We start from the raw sequence: 25,985 nt of genomic DNA on the forward strand, positions 1-25,985 counted from the left end.
AGCAGCCATAGCTCGCCGTAGCTCTTAACCACTGCACCATCAGGGCTCCCCACCGTAGTACAGGAAGTATAAATGTCAATGGGGGTATAAACGTCACTGAGGTTTGAGCTTCTTTATCTGAGCAGCCAATGAAGTCAGGAGGCTACAATGGTCATAGGTTATATCAAGACAGAGGAGTCTAGCTGTGGTAACAGAATAAGAAATTGGGTAATGAAAGAAGCAAATCATTCTTTACTTTGGATCAAAAGCATGCCACAACATAGATGAACCTAGAAAACACCATGCTGAGTGAAATAAGTCAATCGCAAAAGGACAAATATTGTATGATCTAATTTAATGTATTTTTACACAAATAACACACTCCTTCTACATTTGTTTGCCAACTGCTCCCCTCCCCGACGAGGTATTTTTTTCGTAAGCGTGCTTTCCTAATATTTTTTTCACATCAACATGTAAAAAAAAAATTGGCATAGTGGTGTTTACGAAAATAACTCATGGGGGGAGGCAGCAGTTAGCAAACAAATGTAAAAGACGTGCATTATTCGCATATAAAACTGAAATATGAAATAAGCAAATATATAGAAACCAAAGATTAGTGGTTACCAGGGGTGTGAGAGAGGAGGGAAGCAGGAGTTTTTGCTTAGATGGCATTGAGTTTATGTTAATGATGGTGGAATAATTTGGAAAAGGAAAGTGACAAAGGTTGCACAACATGAAGAATGTAATCTGTGTCACTACACTGTACATGTAGAAACTGTTGACTTGGTGAAGGTTTTGTTGTGTATGGTTTTACCACAATTAAAAAAAAAAGGTCAAAAGCATGAGTATCCTCAAAAGCATGGGTAGGCTGTTATTTGGACTTCTGGGTGTCTAGATACAAGTATGTATTATTTCCTCATCACTTACCTCTAAGTTGCTGGAGTTCCATATTCAAGCTTTCAATGTTACTCTCATAGAACTCAAGATTCTCAGGGGTCTCTGCTCTCAATGATACATCCTGCTTCTCTTCCAGCATTAAGTTTAGCTCTTCTTGAGTCCTGCTATACATATCCAAGTCCTGTTCCATTTCCTGAATCTTCACCAATACTAAGGGACACTGGGAAGTTTGGTCCAGAGTCTTTTCTGTATTCTCAGGGCTCTCCTTTTCTAGAGTCTCACAGCTAGGAAGGTTATAGGTCAGGAGCTTGGAGGATACTGTATTCATTCTCTGTTGTGCTGAGGGAGGCAAGGGAGCTGGGCGAGAGGGTCGCACTGCCAAGGGTGGTGCAGGTTTCAGGTTCTGGTCAACCAGCAAACGGGGAGAAGTGGATACTGAGGAACAGGGACGTGGTGGCGGTGGCCTCAGGGCCTTCCTCCTCTCAGGCAGCTCTTGCTGGGTGATTAATTTTGAGGAACCTTGGACAATATCCTTCTCAGAGTTAAAGTCCATGATTGAAAAATTGCATAAGACTTTATCTGGTTCTGTGCCAGGCCCGGACAAGCTCTTCTCAAACTCTATCAGCTGTTGGGTTAACTTAGAATCTAGGTCAGCGCTGTCATCTCCCTGTTCAAGTGCCATTGTTTCCACAGCAGGCCCCTTGCCTTGCAGACCAGGTATCATCTCTGATCTCTCTAATACAGAGCTAAAGCTGGAAGCACGTTCTTTGGACTTGTGGTGCTTTTTAGCACACCTTGCCATGCCATGGAGTTGAAGGCTCAGTTGGCTGGGTTTGACTGCCCTAGAGGCTGACAACGAAGAGCTGCTATGAAGAGGGGGCACTGACTTCTGAGCAGTTTTCAGCTGGGAGTGCGTTCCTTTGAGAGGTAGACTGGAGAAGTGTCTACTCCTTGCTTCTAAAGGAAGAGGGTCAGAGTACTTTTCTGAGCTTTGGTGGCTCTCTCTTGTGGAATAATACTGATTTTTCTGCAATTTGGGATGAAAAGGTAACTGAGGTTGGGAGAAAATACCATTGACCACGTCTAAAGGATCATTCGTGCAGGAGTCTTTGGCAAGAGGCTTTCCACGTTCATGCGCCATGCCTGGGCTTCTCAGAAGCTCTTCTAAGACGTCTTCATCCAGATGAGAGTTTTTGTTTACTTCGTACTCAGAAGGCAGATGATCTAGTGGAGAAACGAGTGTTTCAGAAATAACACAGTTGGACTTCTCTGCTCTATACTCGTGAGATCCATGTCTTTTTTCCTCCACTACTAAGGAGTTTTCCAAACAATCCAAAGAAGTTTCAGGGATCTTGGTGAGGCTGCTTTCCTGTGGCAGATCCATGGTCTCCTCCACCCTTGCGCTAGGACACAGCTTTACAAAGCGGTAAGGAAAGATGCCCGTCCTGCCCTTCAGTGATCCTTCTAGCCAGCCATCTTCCAGGGTCCCCAGAATTCGGATTTTATCCCCTACCTCAAAATCCAACTCATTTGGCTCCAGGGCTTGGAATCTGTAGAGGGCAATTCCATAGGTCCCTGGTTGCTCTTCATCCTCTTCCGGCCCTCTCTCTTCTTCTTCTGTAGGGCTATCTACGACACCATTAATAATGCACCCATCTCGATTTCCAGAACCTACTGGCTCATCCACAGTCCTCAGGGGCCCCAAAAGCTCTACAAAACCTTCTGGGAAAATACCTCTTCGACCCTCTAACTCCCCTTCAAACCAGCCTGGTTCAGGAACTCCAATAATAGTAATCACATCCCCTTCTCTGAAGTCCAATTCCTCATCCAGCTGGGCAGAAAGTCCCATGAGGGCCCGGGCTTGTCCCATTGAATATTCAGGAATCTGAAGCAGGGAGCTCTGTGAGTGCCACTGACGGCTTTGTGAGGAGAAGAAGAGCTCACGGACACATGAAGATGGGAAGAAGCCTCGTGCACCCCAGCAGCTTCGACCCTGCAGCCAGCCAGCAGTGGGAGAGCCATCAAGAACTACTAGGTCACCTAAAGAAGGAGTAGAAGCAAATAAAATGACCTCAGTGATCATCCCAGCAAAATATTACTATAAATAATAGTGCAATTAATTGTTTTAAACATCTATAAAATTCAAAGAAATGTACTCCTAGAATTTTAAGAGCATGAACTCATTTCACCATTCAGTGAATTGGAACACTGCCATACACTGGAGGTTTTCAAAATGTGGTCATCAGAATCCCGGGTGGGGAAGACAAATCTCTGAAATCCTCTCAGAGGGTCAATGAGGCCAAAACTATTTTTGTTACAATCCTAAGACTTTATCTACATTTTTCACTGTATTGATTTGCAATGATGATGTAAAAGCCATAGTGGGTGCAACTGCTGGTGCCTTAGCATGAACCAATGTAATAGCAACAAACTGTACAAGTGGCCACTGTATGGTCTTCATTGTAACGGTCATTGTATTCTTCACCACCAAGGCACTCATGGTAAAAAAAAAAAAAAAAAAAAAAGCCAGTTTCAGTTAAGAATGTCCTGGATAAGGCAACACAAAATAACATTTTTATTTTAAATCTCAACTCATGAGAACATATCTTTTGTACTTGTGTGACAAAATGGGAAGTATGTATAAAGCACTTCTGCTGCAGACTGACGGACAATGGTTGTCTCGAGGCAAAGCACTTGTGTGACTGAGTTGTAGTCTGAACCAGCCGTGTTTTCTCACAGAACACATTTTTACTTGAAAGAGTGACTGACAGACAACTATGGTTATTCAGGCTTGAGTATTTGACAAACATTTTCTCTAAAATGAAAGAAGTAAGCCTGCAACTTCAAGGAAAATAAATTACATATCTGTTGTTAATGAAAAACTTCCAAAATTTCAAGTGAAAGTTAAAATTTTGAAAAACTTGTATCTACCACCAACAGCTTAATAGCTTCCCCGTATGTAAAGATTTTTCTGATGCGATCACTAGAGATACCAACAAATATAATTTTTTGACATTATATAATGAAATGGTCAACATCTGAAAATCTGCATAACTCATTACGTCAATTATTTTCCAAATGACTGAAGCATGATATTATAAAATCACTCATGGCTAAAATCTATTCCAAAGGCAAGACAGACTAATGGATTTTAGTGTAACAGAGCAGAAAAGTTCACTGATAACAGTTTCAGATTATACACTGTAACTAACCCTTAAGAAACCACCACTCACCTCATTTTGGTGCCGTATCAAAGATGTTCACAACTACCTGAAAACGCTATTAAAATCCTCCAATCTTCCACTATATATCTGTGTGAGGCTAGATTTCCTACACAGGCTTTAACCAAAACAACATATTGCAACAGACTGAATATGGAAGCAAATATGAGAATCCAGCTGTCTATTAAGTCAGACCTTAAAAAGATTTACAAACATGTAAATAACGTCACTCTTCTTACTAAAATTTTTTGTTGGGAAAACTATAATTATTTAACACACAAATATGTCATTTATGTTAACACATAATGAGTTTATTGTTTTTTTAAATGAATTGGTAAATATTTTTTAATGTCTCAGTTTAAATAGCTAATATGGTAAACATCAATAACTCACATAAGTCAAAGCTCTTTGGAGTCTCAATAGCTTTGGAGTGTTAAGGGATTCTGAGGCCAAAAAGTTTAGAAATGCTACAATAAATAATGTTCTCACAGTCCATGCTACTGAATCAGTTTATAAACCATAAAAGAATGTATTCAGGTCCAATATATCTCTTTGGATAAGGATTTGTCAGGGATCTGATTTCTCAAACCAAATTATTTAATATCAAATACGAGACAATTAATAAACAAGTCTTCAGGAATGGGTTCTTTCTGGAGATGCAGGGGGTGAGCAATAACCTTTTCATTCATTTTCTCCAGAGGCCTTCTTGAACTATCTCTATTCTGAAAATACACCATAATAAAATCTTAAAAGACGGTTCCAGTAATCAACACTTTTTGTTTTTAAAAATAACCAATATTTCCAATATTGTTGTTTGAGGTTCTCTTCATAAAATATAGGTTGAACAGTTACCATCTGTTGTACTGAAGAAGTTGAGGTAAAGAAGGATAAAACAGTGTTTGTTTCTGGAAAAACTAAAATTAAAGTTCAGTCTTATATGAGTCACCCCAGTTAAAAAAAATTATAGTTTTGTAACCAACGGTTTTATAGCAAATTCTTAATTATCTGATTATGAACTATTCATTTTGTGCAGTATCAATTTTAATCTCATTTTAACTTTCCTTTTACTCAGCACCTAAGTCAGCTTTCCCTGTCATGAGATGAGGTGCTCAAGGGATTTAGATGGCTTAAGTAAAAGAAAACCAGGGTGACAAAACATCTAGCAAAATCACATGATTCATTTTATAGTCAAGTACATTTTGAAAACTGGGTTATCTTTGAGGGTATCAATTTATATGCTGCTGATGTTTAAAATATTAAATCTGTCCTACCTTCTCAAGTAGGAGTCACTGGACGGTGCAAACAGTTAAGCGCTTGGCTGCTAACCTCAAGGTTGGCGGTTTGAATCCAACCAGAGGTACCTCGGAAGAAAGGCCTGGCAATCTACGCCTGAAAAATCAGCCACTGAAAACCCTATGGAGCACAGTTCTACCCTGACACACATGCGGTCACCATGAGTCAGAGTCAACTCCATGGCAACTGGTGGTGCTGATGATCTTTTCAAGTGGATTACAGGTTCCCTAAAGGCAGGTACCACTGTTATATTTCAAGAGTCTGGTACAATGCCTTTCATATAGCAAGCACTCAATGTCCATTTGCTAATGATGATGATTCTTAAACCCCAACTCCCAACTAAATTCATTATATCTTCCCTCCAGAACTGGTTTCATGTGGCTATTTTCTTTCTCCCTCTAATTTCTTCTTTCAAAGTATTTCTTCCATCCGTTACTTGCACTTTGCTACCACCATAGTCTAACTCTCACCATCTCACCCTTTTAAACCATGGCCCCAGACATCGCCTCTTCCACTCTACAAATGATTCGTGCCAAATTAAGATTATAGATGTACCAATTTTGTTATATCCCTCTCCTACTCAAACTTTTACTATGAGGCATGAAGGGCCTATTGCCAAAGGCTTCTTCCCTAATAATTCTATTCTTATTACCTGAAACATATAAAAAAACAAGTTTGCTCCAGACATTCTCTGAAAAGGTTTAATTCCTAACTACCAGAAAGCTAGTCTTAGATTTTCACCCCAATGCAAGATGGCATTCACATCTAGCCATAATTCTCCCCCCACCTATCCAATATTATCTCACCTATGAGACCCTATTCCGCACAAGGGGACTTTCACTGTCCCCATACAAACCATGCCCATATTAACTCCAAATCTTTACTGTACTCTCTTCATCTGAAATTTTAGCATGCTTCTCTAAAAAACCTTAGAAGCCACATTCATCTTGGCTGTCTGTAATCTATATATAAAAAAAAATATTACTTATGTCCCTAATTTGGACAATTGTATCTTGGTCCTGTATTTCTGTAATTTATAATTCAATATCCATTGGTCAGAGCTTGGGGTCCTGAGAATTACCATAAGTAATTTTTCCCCCACTGGCCCTGAGGCCATTCCTTTGGGGCCACAGAGGAACTCGTTGGTGACATGACCGCGGTTCAAACACAATGACCTCTTGGTGAATGGGAAGAATAAAAGTTTGCCACAACTCCCACTCTGCTGGCCTGGACAAGAACTGGCCTACTTAAAGCTGTAGAATTATGGCATTTCCTTGTTTTGCCAGCTCTCCATGAAACCAGTATAACAAGGCTTGTTTTTCTGTCTACCTTCACCTGGGTGACTGTTTTGAAAAGCTTCATTACTTGGCAGACGATCATTCTGTTGGTCACTTCTACATAATACAGATGAATTTTTAAAAATTACAGTTTAGACCCTGGAAAGCACCTTAGAGACAATTTAGTTTATTTTTATTTTTATTGTTTTAAATAGAGATACATAAAACACAACATTTGCCAATTCAATATTTTTTAGGCATATAATTTAGTGATATCAATTACACTAATCATGTTTTGCAACCATCACCCATAATTGTCGCCAAATTTCCCATCAAATTTAGTCATTTTACAGCCCTGACCGTTACTGAGTTTTCTGCATGAGTCTCTCACTTTCATCAGAAGGAGTCATGGAAGCTATTCTTCTGGGATTCTAGGTGCCACCTTCAGTGTGGAGGCTACCCAGCAGTCATTTCCAGACTCCTGAAACACCAATATAAGGAACTTCTGGAACAGTGTGACTAGATTTCAAGAACAAAAAAACAGGAAGTGTGGTGACTGCAGTATCAGCCTTAGTCTTTGGCTTATATACAGTCTCAGCCACACTGCTTGTTTCCTCTGGCTGGATTTTATATTTGAGTAAGAAATGCATTAGAAATAAGGTGATAAGAACGAATGCAGATCTTCTTAGAATTTGAATATAAGTAGTCTGACCTTGCAGTATTAGGTTCGTCACTGCATCCTCTTGTGGCTCTCTCTAAATAGCCAGGGAACTATGAGCTTCATGAAGACTGACCACATATTTCATTTAGGTTTCCAGATGAACCTATCAAAGACTTAATCCTGGTATCTCACACACGGCACTGCAAATTTACAAAACATGTGCTTTGATTGATAAATAACATTTGAGATGTTTGTCTTCATTTTTTATTAGAATTTTTTTGGGGGGAGTGGTCCAGAAACAAGAGGGTATAGGCAAGGAGTAGGCATTCTGTGTACGTAAGGCAATTATTAGTGATATTACATCACTGACATGGATTGAATTATGTCCCCCCAAAAAATGTGTGTTTCAACTGGCTAGGTCATGATTCCCAGTATCGTATGATTGGCTACCACTTTATCATCTGATGTGATTTCCATATGTGTTATAAATGCTATCACTATGATGTAATAAGATGGATTAGCAGCAGTTATATTGATTAGGTTTACAAGATTAGGTAGTGTCTTAAACCAATCTCTTTTGAGATATAAAGAAGAGAAGCGAGCAGAGAGACATGGGAACCTCATACCACCAAGAAAGCAATGCCAGGAGCGGAGTGCGTCCTTTGGACCTGAGGTTCCTGTGCTGAGATGCTCTCAGACCAAGGGAAGACTGATGACAAGGACCTTCCTCCAGAGCCAACAGAGACACAAAGCCTTCCTCTGGAGCCAGCGCCCTGAATTTGGACTTCTAGCCTACTAGACTATGAGAGAATATACTTCTCTTTGTTAAAGCCATCCACTTGTGGTATTTCTGTTATAGCAGCACCAGATGACTAAAACAGAATCTGGTACCAGGAGTGGGGTGCTGCTCAACAGATACCTAAAATGTGGAAGTGGTTTTGAAACTGTGAACGGATAGAGGAACAGCAGCGACAGAGGACCAGCAGCAGCAGAACCAGGAGACCACAGCAAGACGGCACTGGAGCTGACCCATGGAGAGAGCTGAGTGCCTGTGCACAGGAGGCTTCCTGGAAGAGTGGGGTGCCTCTGGGCACTTATTGATGGAGCTACTGAGCTTTGGAACACTTGCCCCAGCAGGGCAGATGTGGGTGTGAGGCCGAGGGCCAAGAGGCTAAGGGAAGCAGAAACTGAAAAGACAAGGAACACAAGAAGCCAAGCTGCCTCAGTCTCAAAAGATATGGCCATGACCTCAGGTGTTTCAAGGGTTGGAGCCATGGCCTCTGGTGTTTCTAAGGGTGGAGTCACCACTCAGATGGACTAGGAGAATGGAGCGCCTAAAGCTGAGGGAGCAGAGTTGCTGTCCCAGTGGGCCTGGAAGGCGGAGCTGAAGCCCAGGGCCGAGAGGCCTCCACTCAGAATCCAGAGTGTGGCCAATACTTAAAAGTCTGGAGGGCTGGGCCATTGTGTAAACTGTCTCAGAGAACAGAGGATTATTTTCAAAGCCTTGAGGGCTAATGTAATGTGTTCTGCTGACTTCCTTGGTGCCTGTTATCCCTTCTTTTCCTCCAGTTTCTCCCATTTGTAATGGAAATGTCTAGCTTGTGCGTGTTCTGCCATTGTACCTTTGGAAGCAGACAGCTTGTATTCTAGATTTCACAGATGAAGAAGAATTTTTGGATTTTGGACTTGGAGTTGACTTAAGACTTTTGCTATGATATGATGGGTTGAATACGTTTTACATGTGGCAAGGCCATGAATTTTTGGGGGCCAAAGGGTGGAATGTCATGGATTGAATTGTGTCCCCAAAAACTATCTGTCAACTTGGCTGGGTCATGATTCCCAGTATTGTATGATCGTCTACCATTTTATCATGTGATGTGATTTGCCTATGTGTTGTAAACTCTATCACTATGATATAATAAGATGGATTAGCAGCAGTTATACTGATGAGGTCTACAAGATTAGGTAGTGTCTTAGGCCAATCTCTTTTGAGATATAAAAGAGAGAAGGAAGCAGAGAAACGTGGGAACCTCCTACCACCAAGAAAGCAGTGCCAGGAGCAGAGTGTGTCCTTTGGACCTGAGGTTCCTGCACAGAGAAGCTCCCAGACCAAGGGAAGACTGATGACATGGACCTTCCTCCAGAGCCAACAACGAAAGCATTCCCCTGGGGCTGACACCCTGAATTTGGACTTGTAGCCTACTGAACTGTGAGAGAATAAACTTCTCTTTGTTAAAGCCATCCACGTGTGGTGTTTCTGTTATAGCAGCACTAGATGACTAAGACAATCACTCATATGCACACACTTTTTTCTTTCCTCTTTGCCTCTGTGTTGTTACATTCACTTCTTCTGTTTCCGCTCTCTTTTCTTCTCTTTATTTGTTGGAAGCAGCCAGTGGCATTGGCCGCCTGCAATGACCCTTCTTTTAGGCAACAGTCTTGTTTCTGAGTTTAAATATAACTCCAAATACAAGTCCAAAACAATTGGATAGCTTGGGGAAAAGGAGAAAGAGTGACACCTGCTGGAAAAGCCACTGGGTTCTGATTCCAGATAGAATTTCCATGGAAAAATGTACATACACACAAAACTTCACCCATAATTATCAGGGGAAAAAAGGTATCTTGAAACACATCTACAAACCCAAGGTGAAGAATGATAAAAATATCTAACATTTACTGAATGCTTACCTTGTGCTATATGCCTTACATGTACAACCTGATTTAATCCTCACAACTATCCTAAGGTAGGTATTCTTATCCTCATTTTGTAGATAAGGAATCTCAGGCTGAGAACTTAACTAACTTGCCAAAGGTCACAGTTATTAAGTGGCAGACCTGGGTTTAAGCCTAATGCTGTCAGAATTCTTATCCCCTAAGCTATACTGTCTGTTCCAAATGTGTGTGTGTGTATTTTTTTCTCTTATTAATCCTAATGATATTTCTGAAAGGTAGGTAAATGATAATTAACCAAAAAGGTAGCATGGTAAAACACAACAGATCTCAAACATTATCCCTCACACTCTTAAGGTTTCCAAATCGCTTCCTGACATATATTCCATCACCAATGTTTTGTTTTGTTTACACAGAAGAGGAGAAATTGTACTGCTACACTTAGAGGTACCAAGGAAAGATAAAACTACAATGGGGAGCAGGATTAACAGTACTAGAGGATAGAGATAGAGAAATAAATTACTTATGAGCTGAAACATTGGTTTAATGGAAAAACAATTCTCGGTCTAAGAAGAAGGGCGATCCCAAGCACTAAACTTGAAGATTAAGGAAGCTTGGACTCAAGTCTTATAAACTCTGTGTGGTATAAAACAATACCTTCCATTTTTAGCCATTTTGTTTCCAACTAGCAAAATTAATACTTGTTGATATGAACTGTCATGTATTAAAAAACTACAAGAGGAATTAAAATCATTCCTACGTCTCATACTAAATCTCCCAGAAAAAAGGCACATTGAGTAGGTACACCTAACTTCCTCATCCTCAAAGCGTTCGGCTTTTCACATCAGAAGACGTACAGAGCTGGAAGAGACGCGAAAGGCGTAGAAGGAAAAAGAGCTGACTTGTCAGGGTGTTTACTGGCCGTTGTTGTTGGTTGCCATGGAGTTGATTCTGACTCACGTCGACCCCATGTGTGCGGAGTAGAATCGTTCTATAGGGTTTTCAAGGCTGTGACTTTTCGGAAGCAGACTGCCAGACCTGTCTTCCAAGGCACCTCTGAATAGGTTCGAATCACCAACCTTTCAGCTAGTAGTCAGGCGCTTAACTGTTTATCCCACCGAGAGACTACTGACAGTAAAGTATCACAAAGAAGAGTGCAAGATAAAATCACTAGAAATTAGTACACCTCTTCCTATTTTTCTCTCCCTTTTCCTAAGTATCCCACCTGCCCTGCCTCCTTATCCTTTGAGTCCCACATACATTTTTAAGATTACTGAGATTAACTGATTAAAAGTTAGTCAAGATAAGCTCTACAGGCTTCCAGGACCCATCCTGACCTTGAGTCAGTCTTGGCACAAGTGACTCATGCCGAAAGGTCCATGCCAGAGTCCTTCTGAACATCTCTCAGGCTGCCCTGGATTCCTGATGTATATTTTAACTTAAAGCAAATTCAGAACACATTAGACCAGACTTGCCATTCAGCAGAAAGTTTCTCTTTTTAGTACCTAAGACTTGACTATACAAGATGTAATTATGAAGCAAAAAAAGCTGGTTCCACAAGCCATATCCTCAAAATTCCTCAGAATGTTGTAGTCGTTCGTTATGCATATTCCCACAAACTGTATTCTACACCTACTATTTACTCCAGGAACCAGGGGTAGGAAAGGAAAAGTCCATGCTCTCTACATTCTACATAGCTCTGGGGGAAGCCACTGTGCTCTTGCCCTTTCTCCATTCTATCTCTGACTGTTCTGAAGTGGACCTCCATTGGGAGACCTATGGGTAAGGGCAGTCAGGTTCCCAGTTACAATATCTTCTTCTATTTCTGTCTGCCTTCCCAACACTGATTAGCATGGAAGTACACAGAACACGGGTCAAGGTTGAGTGTAAAGTGAAGTACAAGAAACTCTCAAAATAGACTTTTAGGATTATGGTCAAAATTTAACATTCCTTCTTCTCACTGATTAAGAGTCAGAGAATTTTGCTAGGTTTCCCTATCTTTGTATCTTGTGTGTATGTGTCTTCAGAAGTTAAGCTTATCTCTTCAGTATCATACTTGAAAGAGCAAGCAGCAATATTAACAATACAGCTAATGCTTTCTACCATTTTGATGACCGTTCGGAGTCATTACAGAATTCTTTGATTATAATCCTCAGTTTGTGGAACACTATACACTCATTAAAATGGTTTATATGCAACTTTAGAAATTCATGTATCAGTCAGCATGCAAGTGAGAAATACCTGAATATCACTGAGACATGGCTACAACTCTCTGTTTTAAACTGCTCCCTTTTAGACTAGTTCTGATGAGAACTTTTATAGCATTGTCTAATGATAAAGTAGAAAAATACTGTCTCTTAATTTCCATACAGCAATTCCCGCTCTAATATTATGCATTAATAAATGGTAATGTTGTTAGCAAAGCTCTATCAGTTTTTATGGGGGGAAAGATATAGTCTAAAGTGTGGTTACAGCATGGAGTGGTGGAAAGAGAAGAGTGGACTTAGAATCAGGTGATATGAATTCACACTCTGAGGTCAAAACTTCTATCTATAGGTACTGTTCTCTGAATCTTTCATTACTTGCATTATATATAAAATACAGTTAATAATACCCACTTTACTACCTTCCAGGTTTATGGTGAGGATCAAATGAGAATGTATTTGTGAGAAAATACTGTGGAAACTGTAAGCTGCTATTAAAATATAAGGCATTGCTACTGTCAGGCCTATCTTGGTATTGCTGGGGACTCTCTACCAGGTAGCCACTTAAAAATGGGCAGACTCCACAATCTAATTTTTAAACAGTTTTCTACTCTGGGATGACCAGCTTACTTACCTCGATGGAGGGGAAGACTGTTCAATTCTTGGGATGTGAATTCACAGATGCAGACAAACAGCCTCTCTCCCTCTTTTAGACTGGGAATAGTCACAATTTCCACAAAACTGCTGGGGAACTGTCCTAAAAATAAAAGCAACATTTCCATTATTGAATTTTTTCTTTTTTCTGGCTGCGTGCAGGGACAAAAGTGTTTTTCTGAGCCCATCTGCGAACTCTGAACTGAGAACTCACTGAGTACTCATAAATGGGAGTCTATTGTGAGAAAACCACGCAAAATTAAAGCATGTAGAAAATGAAATTTTCATGGATTTGAAAATGCAATTCAATGAGCATTTACTGGGTGCCATTCTATGCCAGGCACACTGCAGAGGGAAAATGAGTAAGACCGTCTTGGCCCTCAAGGATCTCACAATCTCATTCAGACATAAAATCTGGTTCAGACACACAATAACTTGATTCGGGTCACAACATAGGTACACAAATTGCTACAAGAGGTCAGAGAAGGTAGAGACGGTCACGAAGAACAGGAAAATTTTTATGAAAAAGGTGGCATTTGAGACAGGTCTCTGAAGATGCGCAGGATTTTAATAGGTAGTGGTAGAAAGACAGGGCCTACCAGTTGGAAAGAAGAAGAACGTTTGGTTGATTCTACCTTCTAATTATCTCTTGTATCTGTCTACTTATCTCCAGCCCCATCGCCTTGTCTAGGCTGTCATCATCTTCACCTGGTTACTGCAACAACTTCCCAACTGGCCTCCTGACCTTCAGTTTTGCCACCTCCTATCAGTCTCCAGAGGTCCCTGGGCGGCACAAACTGTTTGTACTGGACCACTGGAAGGTTGACTGAACTCACCCAGGGGTGCCACAGAGGAAAGGCATGGCAATCTGCCTCCATAAAGATTACAGCCAAGAAAACCCTATGGAGTTGAGTTCTACTCCATAATGCACGGGGTCACCATGAGTCGGAATCAACTTGACAGCAATGGGTTTTTTTTTGTTTTTTATCATTCTTCAATCTGTAGCAGTGGACTTTCTAAAATTCCAATATGATCATGATTAAAACATTTTATGATTCCGTTTCCTTAACTCCTTACCATGGCATATGATGCCTTCTGTGATATAGCTTCTGCTCAGCTCTCCAGCCCCATCTCTCTTTCCTCAACCACTCATACTCCATGCTACACCAGGCTTTTCTCTGTCCCTCAAATTTTCCATGTTCTAGGTCACTCCAGGGCCTTTGAACAAGAAATTCTTCCTAATGCCTATTCATCCTTTTTGTCTCAACTGAGATATTATTTCTACCAAAAAATAATCTATAATCTCCCAAATGTGGGTTAAGTGTCCCTCTTAAACGTGTCTATAGCACTCTCTACTTCCTTTCTTATAGCACAAGACCTTTCGGGCCGTACCTACAGTTAACTGACTGCCTTCCTTCTAGAAGGTAATCACTACGGGGGGGCGGGGGGTAGAACTGTATGTATCTTGATTATCATTATATTTCCTGATGGGCATTCAACAAATGTTTGTTGAATGAATGAATAAACAAGTGACGAAGTCTGTTCTAAGGGCTGTATAACACACTCCAAACCAGACACACATAAATATATGTAAGTTAGGGACTGGACTAACATAGGTGCATATTGTGTGGGAAAAGCTTCCACCTTCCCTAAGCTAATTAATGACAGAAAATGCTGTTAACATATATTTTAAAGAATCAATGAAAGGTAAACTGGTGTATAGAAGTGGGAGGTAGGCAGCATCTAGGGTAGATAACAGCTTTAATAAATTTAAGCTAACAATGAATCTAGGAAGGAGTAAAAAGGATCAATCATATTACCTTCATAAGAATGAAAGAAAAGGTAGAAAAATAGTTAAAAGAAGGCAGCCAGGGATAACAAGGTGGAGAGTACCTATTTTCATAAATCAGAGATAAAAACTGATTGTGAAAGGCAGTGGTAACCAAACAGCTTGTTCTGAACAGAGGAGGAACGCATATTGTGAGAAGAGAAATAGCAGCAATGAATGCAAAGGATAAAGACCTTGGAAGGGGAAGGAAAGAGAAGAGAAAGACGTGAATAGGAAACTGGGATGGGGGCAGCTGGTATCTAACCATTTCATCTTTTTGAAGGAATTGATAAGGAGACGTAGAATGATACACAGAAATTCTCTCCTCATTGGTAAAGACCAGAGTATGATATATAAGGAAAACACAAAAGGATTCTGAAGTTTGTAGACTTGGGCTTCCCATTTAACTTTCGTCTTTAATATGGAAAGAAGGGAGGCTCTGTAGTCCATTTTGTACATGGGAAATCATGGACTTCTTACCAGTAACATCCTCTTTCTTTCCTAGAAGCCAAAATTCATCGACCACTGCCAGCACCTCGATAATATCTCCCACAAAAAGGGGCAGTTCTTCAGATACACTTGGGCAGAAGTCAAAGATAGCACGAACCACTGAGCCAGGCTCCATGCTTTATAACCTGGAAAGAAAGGGCCAAAGGAACAAGAAAACACAAATACTTAAGGCATCTGTAATACAAATCCACTTCTTGAGAATGATAAAGTTTAAGATATAAAGATATTTATAACAAAAGCTAAACAAATAACAAGTTTTACCTTATATTTAAAAAAAATAAAAGTACTTTCTCATTTCTTTTTTAGTAATTTTTTTGTTGAAAATATACACAGCAAAACCTACACCAATTCAACAATTTCTACATGTACAATTCAGTGTCCTTGATCACATTCCTCAGGTTGTGCAACCATTCTCATCCTCCTTTTCTAAGTTGTTCCTCTGCCATTAACATAAACTCACTGCCCCCTAAGTTTCCTGTCTAATCTTTCCAGTAGTTGTTGTCTCATTTATTTCTTTAAAAATAATAATTTCCTCAAATATTTCTTCATTTGGTTCTCAAAGTAATTCTGAAATTGGAAAAAGAAAAGGTGACTTATACCCCTGAGTGATAGAAAAGATGCAAGTCAGAAAACGCAGGCGTTTTAGCATGCCCGAGGAGGGCAAGTAAGGAAATTAACATTTTTAAAACACAAGGCAACTGTGGTACTTTTTAAATGTATTTTAAAAAGTGACCATGTTGCATGGTATTAAATGTGGTATTTAAAAAGTAGGGATTTTAAATGAGGCATCTGATTTATTCCCCATAATCATCTTAAGAGAAAACTGAGGCTCAGCAAGGTTTAGAAAACTTAATTTGTCCAAGATCACAGAACTCATAAGCAACAGGGTCAAGGTTCAAACTGAGGGCATTGTGGCTCCTACCTACCGAGACTGTGTTTGCAAAAATGTAACACGACCTGAAGAACAACAGCAGGACCACACCCCAACCGCCGAGATTTAAAATGTACTGAAAAGCAAAGATCCACAAAAAAGAACAAGAAAACACTGGGGGACATCTAGCTCAACTGGAATAACATAGCTTATAAAGAAAATGTTCTACATCCTACTTTGGTAAGTAGCGTCTGGGGTCTTAAAAGCTTGTGTGTGGCCATCTAAGATACTCCACTGGTCCCACCCTGTCTGGAGCAAGGGAGAATGAAAAAAATCAAAGACACAATGGAAAGATCAGTCCAAAGGACTAATGGACCACAACTACCACAGCCTCCACCAGACTGGGTCCAGCACAACTAGATGATGCTCGGCTACTACCAACCGATTGCTCTGACAGGGATCACAATAGAGGGTCCCAAACAGAGCTGGAGAAAAATGTAGAAAAAAATTCAAATTCACAAAAAAGACCAGACTTACTGGTCAGACAGAGACTGGAAAAACCCTGAGAATATGGCCCGTGGATACCCTTTTAACTCAGTGGTGAAGTCACTCCTGAGGTTTACCCTTCAGCCAAGGATTAGACAGGTTCATAAAACAAACAATAATACATGCAGTTCAACCATGTATACGAGACTAAATAGGCACACCAGCCCAGGGACAAGGACGAGAAGGCAGCAGGGGACAGGAAAGCTGGACCAATGGAAATGGAGAAACTCAAGGTTGAGAAAGAGTGTTGACACGTCGCAGGGTTAGCAACCAATGTCACAAAACAATATGTGTATTAACTGTTTAATGAGAAACTAGTTTGCTCTGTAAATCTTCATCTAAAGCACAATAAAAAGAAAAAACAAGAAAGCACTACGCATGGCTCCTAAAGACAGTATACTAGATTAAATATGTGTTTCCACTTTAAAGAAGTCTGTGGCCCAACCTTGGATAGTATTCTTGCATGGTTACGGTGTCTTTGCTGTAATAAGAGTATGAGTCCATTGCATCTGGGTATATGTGTCTGGGGAGTCTAAGTATGTGTTATGGATTGAACTGTGTTCCCCAAAAATGACTGTCAATTTGGCTAGGCCACAATTCCCAGTATTATGTGGTTGTCCTCCATTTTGCGATTTGATGTAATTATCTATCGTTGTAAATCCTAATCTATATTATGTTAATGAGGCAGGACACAATCTACAAGATTAGGTTGTACCTTGAGTCAATCTCTTTTGAGATATAAAAGAGAGAAGCAGGCAGAGAGAAGAAGGACCTTCCACCACCAAGAAAGAAGAGCTGGGAGCAGAGCGTGTCCTTTGGACCTGGGGTCCCTGTGCTGAGAAGCCCCTAGACCCAGGGGAAGACTGATGATGAAGACCTTCCCCCAAAGCTGACAGAAAGAGAAAGCCTTCCCCTGAAGTTGGTGCCCTGAATTTGGACTTCTAGCCTCCTAGACTGTGAGAGAATAAATCTCTGTTTGTTAAAGCCATCCACTTGTGGTATTTCTGTTATAGCAGCACTAGATAACTAAGACAGTATGTTTTTAACCAATAGAAAGAGAGAAAATAGAGTACAGACATCCACCTGTAAACAATCTGCCATGATTAGGCTACATTTCTCCCCAGGTCTTTTACAAGGAGTAGGAAGGACATCTCCAACATCTGAAGGGTGTCCAGGTACCCAGTCTATTTTTCTTCATTTATTCCAAGTACTCATTTGGCATTGGAAGAGATGGTAGAGATGAGGATTCTAATTTTTATGTCACACATAACTATAATCACATCAAAAAGCACCCAGTTCCTCATTACAAAAAAATATGGTCGTCAATCTCAGCAAATACTGAATACTATGTTAGGCATATAATGAGTAGCTCAGTGAACTAATGTGAGATAATACCTATAAGAGTCTAATGAATCACGTAACACAACTAAACGTTACATATTTAATCTGTACTGCTGAAGAAATGTAGCTTGTCTTTGTGTTACTGAAACTCTTTTTTCTACACTGAGATGATTTGGATCGAAAGTACAAAAGAGAAGTGGCTAGTAATAACATTTTCCACATCCTCTATCCTCTTTTATCATATATTTAAGGCTTTTTTTGTTTGTTTTATTTTTTTAAAGTGTAGCTATAATTACATGTTGGGAAGGCAGCATAATGTGACTGCAAAGCACTGGGTTTCTGGAGTCAGAGGGACAAAGGTTCAAATCCCAGCTCCACCTTGGATATATTACTTAGGCTCTCTGGGCTTCAGTTTCCTGGTCCAGAAAAATGGAGATAACACTATAAATAATAATCATCAAGAGGATGATTATAATAATGAAAATATAATTATAATAATGTCAAATATTTATTGAGCACTTACTATCTGCCATGTATTGTACTATGTACTTCCCTCACTACCAAGTTCTCACAACAACAACTCATAGTGACCCTATAGCAGAGTAGAACTGCCCCATAGGTTTCCAAGGCTGTAATCTTTACAGAAGCTGAAGGTCACATCTTTCTCTCACAGAGTGGCTGGTGAGTTCAAACTGCAACCTTTTGGTTAGCAGCCGAGCACTTAACCACTGTGTCACTAGGGCCTGCTTCACAACAACAACCCTATCGGATATGACTGGTTCTCGTTTTGCAGGTGAGACACAGACTTAGAGTGGTGATGTCATCTGTCCAGTGTCACACAGTATTAGAGATGGGATAGAAACCCAGATCTGTGGGTCTCCAAAGCCTTAACCAGTATGTCATGAGTGTGAAAGCACCCTGAACAGGGCTAGCACTGAAGGTGCCAGATAAATGTTAGCGGTTATGACAAAACGTCATCTCTATTACTACAGGCTCAAATCTGTGTCACCGATATAGCCTCATCAAAGAATATACTATTTCAAGTAGATAAACACTACAGAACTTACCATTTCAACATGTCAAAATTTGGTAAGTTCTATGTCTTAAAAAAAAAAAAGACACATTATCACCTCCCTGTCTTCTTCAATAAAGGACACTGAACATGATTTACTCTCTGGCTGATGGACACAAGTTCATTATCAAGACCATACATTACTGTGCTGTGTGTAATCCATAATACTGTACAGTGTAACTTTTAGGCCTTTCTCCTTTGACGTCAGCCTTCCCTCTGTGATCAGTTTATCTCCTGTCAACTTTCCAACCCTCTTTCTAGATTGCTGTTTATAATCTGCTGCAGGAGAGGGACCACACATACATCACTAAAATTACTAAAAGTTCCTGGATAAATAAAAGTGAACAAGCTCTACATGAGAGGCTAACAAACTCTTTTGTGGTGGTAAAGTACATGTGTTAGTGCTAGAGTTTTCAACGGTTATTTTTCATGTGCTCTGAGGCCCTGTTCTTTTTTTCTGGCTGTGGTCCAGAGGACTGAAGTTGCCAGATGTCAGATTTCTGCATAAGAGCAGTGTCATAACTTTTTTTTTTTTAAGCCGAACATAATATTTTGCAAACCTCTTGGCCATCTATACATTATTAAAACAATTCCTCAAGGTTGGGCCAAAGTGGGTATTATTTTCTTTATACTATTTTTTCTCAAATTCTATCTCACTATCAGACTAAATATGTATCTCATTATCCAAAATATCAAGTAAAGAATTAGCATAAGGTCCGTATGATTACTTAGAGAGATATCATATTATATTAAGGAATAACCCTTGTGATCTAAAAGAGTTAAAGCTTCTCCCTGAGAACCCTACTACTTTACCAGAAAATGACTCAGAAGCAGAGGAGGATCTGACTCAATAAATACTTTTACTGACTGACCTCCTACCCTATTGGAATGAGTGCGTAATCACTGAGGAAAACACACCCTAGCATGGTACTGAAGTCAGAGCCCAGCTAAATTAAATGATTCATGTGTGAGATCAGAAAGCAGGCCTTAATGTCTTCTATTTTATATAGAATGGCATGAATTTCATCTCAGTCTTCTCTGCCCTGTATACACTATGAAAAGCAACATTATATTCATGCCTAGGCCATTTAGAAGGCCTGGACATATATTCTGAAACTTAACCATAAATGGCTTATACAAGCTGTTCCATCAACTCCAGATGGAAGTAAAAAGAACTACAGGGGAAATCAGAACACAGATGGGCTTGAAAGTAAACAGAGGAAATAACTGCCTGTATGGCATGATTTCAGCGACATGAGGAGAGTCAGCTGTGAAAACAACACTTTCCTCCCTTGCTGTGAATGTTTGCATTTCCATTCTGTTGAAATATAAATACTCTTGGAAAGATAATTCTTCAAACACTTACTAGAATGTAAGCTCTATGAGGGAAGAGATTTTTGTCTGTTTTATTCACTAGGTTTACAGCAGTGCTCAACACATAAAACGTTCTCAAATTTTTGGTGAACAAATGATTTATTTCACTTTAGAAAATATATGAAACTAATCATATTGAAATCTCCATTCCCACTTATCTAAAACTAAATTAACCATCTCTTTCCCACAAATAGTTTTACCTTCCAATTTGCTCTATGTATGGCATACAGATCTTTCAGATCCAACATTAACATCTTCGTCATCTATAGCCAACAGTACACTGATAACAGCTACCACTTGCGTAGCTGCCATGTGTCAGACCTGACACTGAATCATCATTACACTGCAAGATATACAGCAAAGGCTCTAGAGTCAGGGTGCCCAGGTTCAAATCCCAGTGCCCCGCCCCCCCACCCAAGCAATTTACTTAACCTCTCTAATAGCTAAGCCAGAACTAGAACCCAGTCTGTTGACTGAAACGCCCATTTCTTTTTAGCAAAACATCACTTCTCTTAAATCTTGTTGGTCCTTCCTTCAGAATCTTCTAGACTTCCATTTTCCTCTCTGTTTCCTCAACATTTTATTCTGCAAATTTTCAATAGTGAAGTTGAAAGAATTTCACACTCACCACCTAGATTCTACCATTAACATTTTACTATAGTTACTTTATCACATATCATCCCTCCCTTTATCCATTTATTAATCTATGTCAGTTTTCGATGCATTCCAAAATATTTTTTATTTTATTTTTGATGTATTTCAAAATAAACCACAGACACGTCCTCAATACTTTAGCCTACATTTCTTAACTAGAGTTCAATATCAGTTTATAGTTTTCCTTTTTTGAAGTACCAGTTTGCTTTCTTATGGGCCAAAGTTACAAAACATACCTCATTTATTTTCTTTCTACTAATCTGTCAGTGAACCTGATTAATCTTCCTAAAATGTTGATTTTTACATATTACTCACTTGCTTAAGAATTTACAAGATACCCCTATTTTTCTATAATTCATTCATTCATGTATTCCACAAATATTTATTGAGCCAAATGGAGTCAATCAAATACCCATGTAGGCTAAAAAGTTAGCTCTACCAGGTATACTAGTCGTTTGATACCCTTTAACCCAATACTCTTTAAATATTTATTCTCTAATCTTGTTGGTGGCTCACAGTAGCATTTAGACTCTCCTCTATTGTCCTAAGAGCCCTGGTGGCGCAGTAGTTAAAGCACTCTACTGCTAACCAAAAGGTTGGCTGTTTGAACTCACCAGCTGCTCTGCAGGAGAAATATGCGGCAGTCTGCTTCCGTAAAGATTGACAGCCTTGGAAACCCTACAAGGGCAGTTCTACTTTGTCCTATAGAGTCACTATGAGTCAGAATCCACTTGACAGCAACAGGTTTGGGTTTTTTGGGTTTTCTATTGACCTAAGCAATTCAACACCTATCCCAAAGTATCCACCCTACTTAGGGAAAAATAAAACCCTGCAGATAATGTGACCACTAATCTTAGAAGGAAACACTCAAGGCTTATTCATCCAAGGAGAGAAAAAGAAAGAGTGAAAGAGAGAGAGAAACAATTTCTCCATTCTCTTAAATCTGCAATGGTTGTTTAGTGCCACAAGAATGTTTTAACACTTTCTATGGGTTAATGCCTTTGGGAACTACCTCTTAATCCAGTTTTGCTCCCATGATATACCCAGGAACATTCAAGATGTTGTGTGTTGAGACAAGATATAGTCCCCCCACTCCCAAAAAGTTTAGCTTAGCATTTCCCAAAACATGTTCTGAGGACACTAATCTTCATGTTCCAAAATACAAAAGCTCCGAAGTCATTAACTTGGGGAAGGCTCTAAAACATATTTCCCACTTGGAGAGGCATAAAGAATACTAGTATATTATAGACTGAGACAATTCAGGCAAGCCCTTTCTAATTAGGCATTTCTAAACTTCTCTGGCCATGGCACTCTTTTCACAGGACACACTTCAGATTTTTTATAACCTCCTCTCACCCTACTTATCAATCAAAAATAGTACTCCTGAGCAACAGAAGAAGAAAGAGAGTCAGGAATACGAGAAGGAAATGGAATGTGTGGCTAACTGCCTCCTTGCCATGAGACCAGAACCGGATGGTGCCTAGCTACCATTACTGAATATTTTGATTAAAGATTCTATAGAAGAATCCTGTTCAAAAAGGGGAAAATGCAGAACAGAATTTCAAATTCTCATGGACTACAGATTCCCTGGAGCCATGGAGGCTAGATGAATCCCCAAAACTATTGCCCTGAGATAATCTTTAAACTTTAAACCAAAAATATCCCCTGAAGTCTTCTTAAAATCAAACAACAATTTATCTTAATTAGTAAAAAGTGTCTGCCTTGAGCATTATCTGTTTTAAAATCTATCTATATGGACACATCCAAACTCCCTGCAGGACCAAATTACTGGGCTAATGGCTGGCTACCATGGTCTAGGGGGACATCTAGCTCAACTGGCATAACACAGATGATAAGAAAATGTTTCACATTCTACTTTGGTGAGTAGCGTCTGGGATCTTAAAAGCTTGTGAGTGGCCGTCTAAAATACTCTACTCATCCCACCCTGTCTGGAGCAAGAGAGAATGAAAAAAACCAAAGACACGATGAAAAGGTTAGTCCAAAGGGCTAATGGACCACAACTACCACAGCCACCAGCAGACTGAGTTCAGCACAACTAGATGGTGTCCAGCTACTACCACCCACTGCTCTGACAGGGATCCAATACAGCGTCCTGGACAGAGCTGGAGAAAAATGTAGAACAAAATTCTAACTCACAAAAAAAGACTAGACTTACTGTTCTGACAAAGATGGGAGAAACCTGGAGGGTATGGCCCCCAGACACCCTTTTAACTCAGTACTGAAGTCACTCCTGAGGTTCACCCTTCAGCCAAAGATCTGATAGGCCCATAAAACAAAATGAGACTAAATGGGCACATCAGCTCGTGGACAAGGACGAGAAGGCAGGAGGGGACAGGAAAGCTGGTAACAGGGAACCCAAGGTCAAGAAGGGGAAAGTGCTGACATGTCGTGGGGTTGGTAACCAATGTCACAAAATATGTCTATTAATTGTTTAATGAGAAACTAAATTGCTCTGTAAACCTTCACCTAAAGTACAATAAAAAATAAATAAAATCTATGTCTATATGGGATCAAACTGTCAACGTTAACTCGAAAGATTAGATAGGAACCTTAGGGGGCAGGGGATTATGTTAATGGAGGAGGAACAACTCAGAAAAGGAGAGTGAGAATGGTTCTACAACTCAAAGAATGGAATCAATGTCATTGAATTGTACACATAGAAAACTGTTGAGCTGGCATATGTTTTGCTGTGTATATTCTCAACAATGACAACAAAATTAAAAAAAAAAAAAAAAAAGTACTCCTCAGTGGAGTCCTATCCAGTCTAAATGGTCTCTGCCCCCATAAAGAGAGAACCTGCTCCTCTGGGCTCTGCCCATAACTGATTTCTTTGTTTACAGCGATCTCTTTAATCCATGGTGGACTCCCCAGTTTTTCCCCACCCTCTACTTCCTCCAGATGAAGCCACCTCTCCTACTCAAGCCCACCTTAATCTTTCATGTCTCTGAACTCCTATAACCCGTGTTCTTATATCATCTTAAATAGATTTGTGAGACATCAAATGGACATGTAAAAGTTAAAGCCATGAGAGTGAACGTGCTAATGAAAGCATATTCAGTAAAAGAATAAAATATAACGAAAGCAAAAGGCATAAACTGCTAAAATCCAATTGGTTCAGCAGCCTAATATGTGTACTAAAAAATATATATATATGTAAAAAAATTTATGTATATATATGTACATATATATATATTTTAAGTGCAAATCACAAAATGTGAAAGAAGGCCTGGAAAGTTTAGTAATCTTTAGTAAGCAACACATCTACAAGTCTGGATATACTCTGCTAGAAATCTGCTGAAATCACAAACTATAAACTTTTACCCTGATAGACACTGACATCAAATAGCTTAATAAGTAATTTCCAGTATTGCCTTCTGAGTAAAGGTCTGAACCTTGTACAGCTTGAGGACACTAAACAATAAGCCTGGGCTGGATGTCTTCCATCTGCCTTCCAGCTCCATCTTCAACCCTTCTCCACTTGCTCTGTGCCCTGGGAGGCCAACCTACCAGGACTCTATCAATGCACTTCCATGTAAGATGGATGGAAATGCAGAACAAAATTTCAAATTCTCACGGAATCCAGACTTTCCGGAGCTATTGAGGCCAGAAGATCCCCTGAAACTACTACTCTGAGGAAATCTTTAAAACTTGAACCAGGAGGTGGGGCCAAGATGGCAGAGTAGACAGACGCTTTCAGTGGACCCTCTCACAACAAAGGCCCGAAAATACAAGTGATTCAATTATATATGGCAATCTGGGGACCCTGAACATCAAAGGCAAAGTTTAGGAACCGGACTGAGTGGCAGGGGGAGGGAGAGACAGTTTGGAAGCAGGGAGGAGTTGCCAGACCTGACCCGGCCAGAGACTGAGCCCTTCAGGCCTGAACAGCTCGTGGGTGAGCGGTGAGGCAGGCAAGCAGCAGTGCTTGAGAGGCACGTTTTCTGCACTGGGAGAGACCCAGCACCAGAAGGTCTACATGGCCACCCTGAACCAGTGAGAAGCAACCCTGGATCAAGCGAAAGATAACTACTTGCATACAGCCTACTGCACAGATCAAAAATACCCCCCTTAGGGAAAAACCTCTCTCCCATTTACCTCCCCACTCTCTGTTCCGCACTGGGTCCCGGACTGGCTTCAGCAACGGCTGAGTCCCCTGGGCCAAAAGTAGGATCTGTCACATGCCCAGAGCCATTCTCCCTGCCTTGGAGAGTGAAAAAATTAACAAACGGGAAAAAATAAACTGCCAGCTGCCCTAAGCCAGGAACCCAGGATAGGCACAGCTCCTTTGCCTAGGCACAGGCATAAGGGATCCACGGACTTTGAGTGCCTTTCCCTCTGCATAGACTTGTGTGGGCCCATCTCAACAGCGTAGGCCCTCATTACCGCAGTACAACAGGGTGTATACTGGAACTCTAACTTCAACTGTTTCAGCTGTGAAGTGACAAGTTCTTGACATTTGACACTGCTCTGCCCATTAAGCAGGGTCTTCACCTATCCACTTCAGGAGTCTGAGGACTGGTGGCTCTACCCACACCACCTAGCCACTTGCAAGAGGGGCCCATGAATAAGAGATGCCCACCAGTCCTTACAGCCAACAGCATCAGGTGCTAATAGTCCAGCTGCAAAACCCACCCACCTACGTGCTCTAGGGAATAGGGACACACCTTCCTCCTGGACACTCAGGGGTGGCCGTCAGCCCCCTACCTTGCTCAGAGTGTGTCCCTCTGCTGCAGCCCGATGCCTGTGCCTACACCAATCACTCATGCCTGTCTAGGACTGTAAGTAAGAGCTTACACCACACACTTGGTGGCTATCTACCTGGGCATCTGAGCTGAATCCATACAGGAGGAGTGGGTGGACTCCTGAGCTCACATACCTAGTTAACAGATCTAACCACCTGCTGACAGGGCAT

General features: G+C 40.4%; 1 protein-coding gene across 1 annotated transcript in view; it reads right to left on the reverse strand.

Annotated features, from left to right (window-relative positions):
- Positions 1-25,985, reverse strand: part of DNMBP (dynamin binding protein) — a 120,068-nt gene that overhangs the window by 66,451 nt on the left and 27,632 nt on the right. The window contains exons 2-4 of the mRNA XM_004370025.2: positions 15,165-15,319; positions 12,837-12,959; positions 907-2,916 (exon numbers count right to left, since the gene is read on the reverse strand). Coding sequence (XP_004370082.1) covers positions 907-2,916; positions 12,837-12,959; positions 15,165-15,309 — 2,278 coding nt within the window. The 5' untranslated portion in view covers positions 15,310-15,319. The remainder of the gene's footprint in view (positions 1-906; positions 2,917-12,836; positions 12,960-15,164; positions 15,320-25,985) is intronic.

This window comes from Trichechus manatus, unplaced genomic scaffold, assembly GCF_000243295.1.
Source record: "Trichechus manatus latirostris isolate Lorelei unplaced genomic scaffold, TriManLat1.0 scaffold00007, whole genome shotgun sequence".
NCBI lineage: Eukaryota > Metazoa > Chordata > Mammalia > Sirenia > Trichechidae > Trichechus > Trichechus manatus.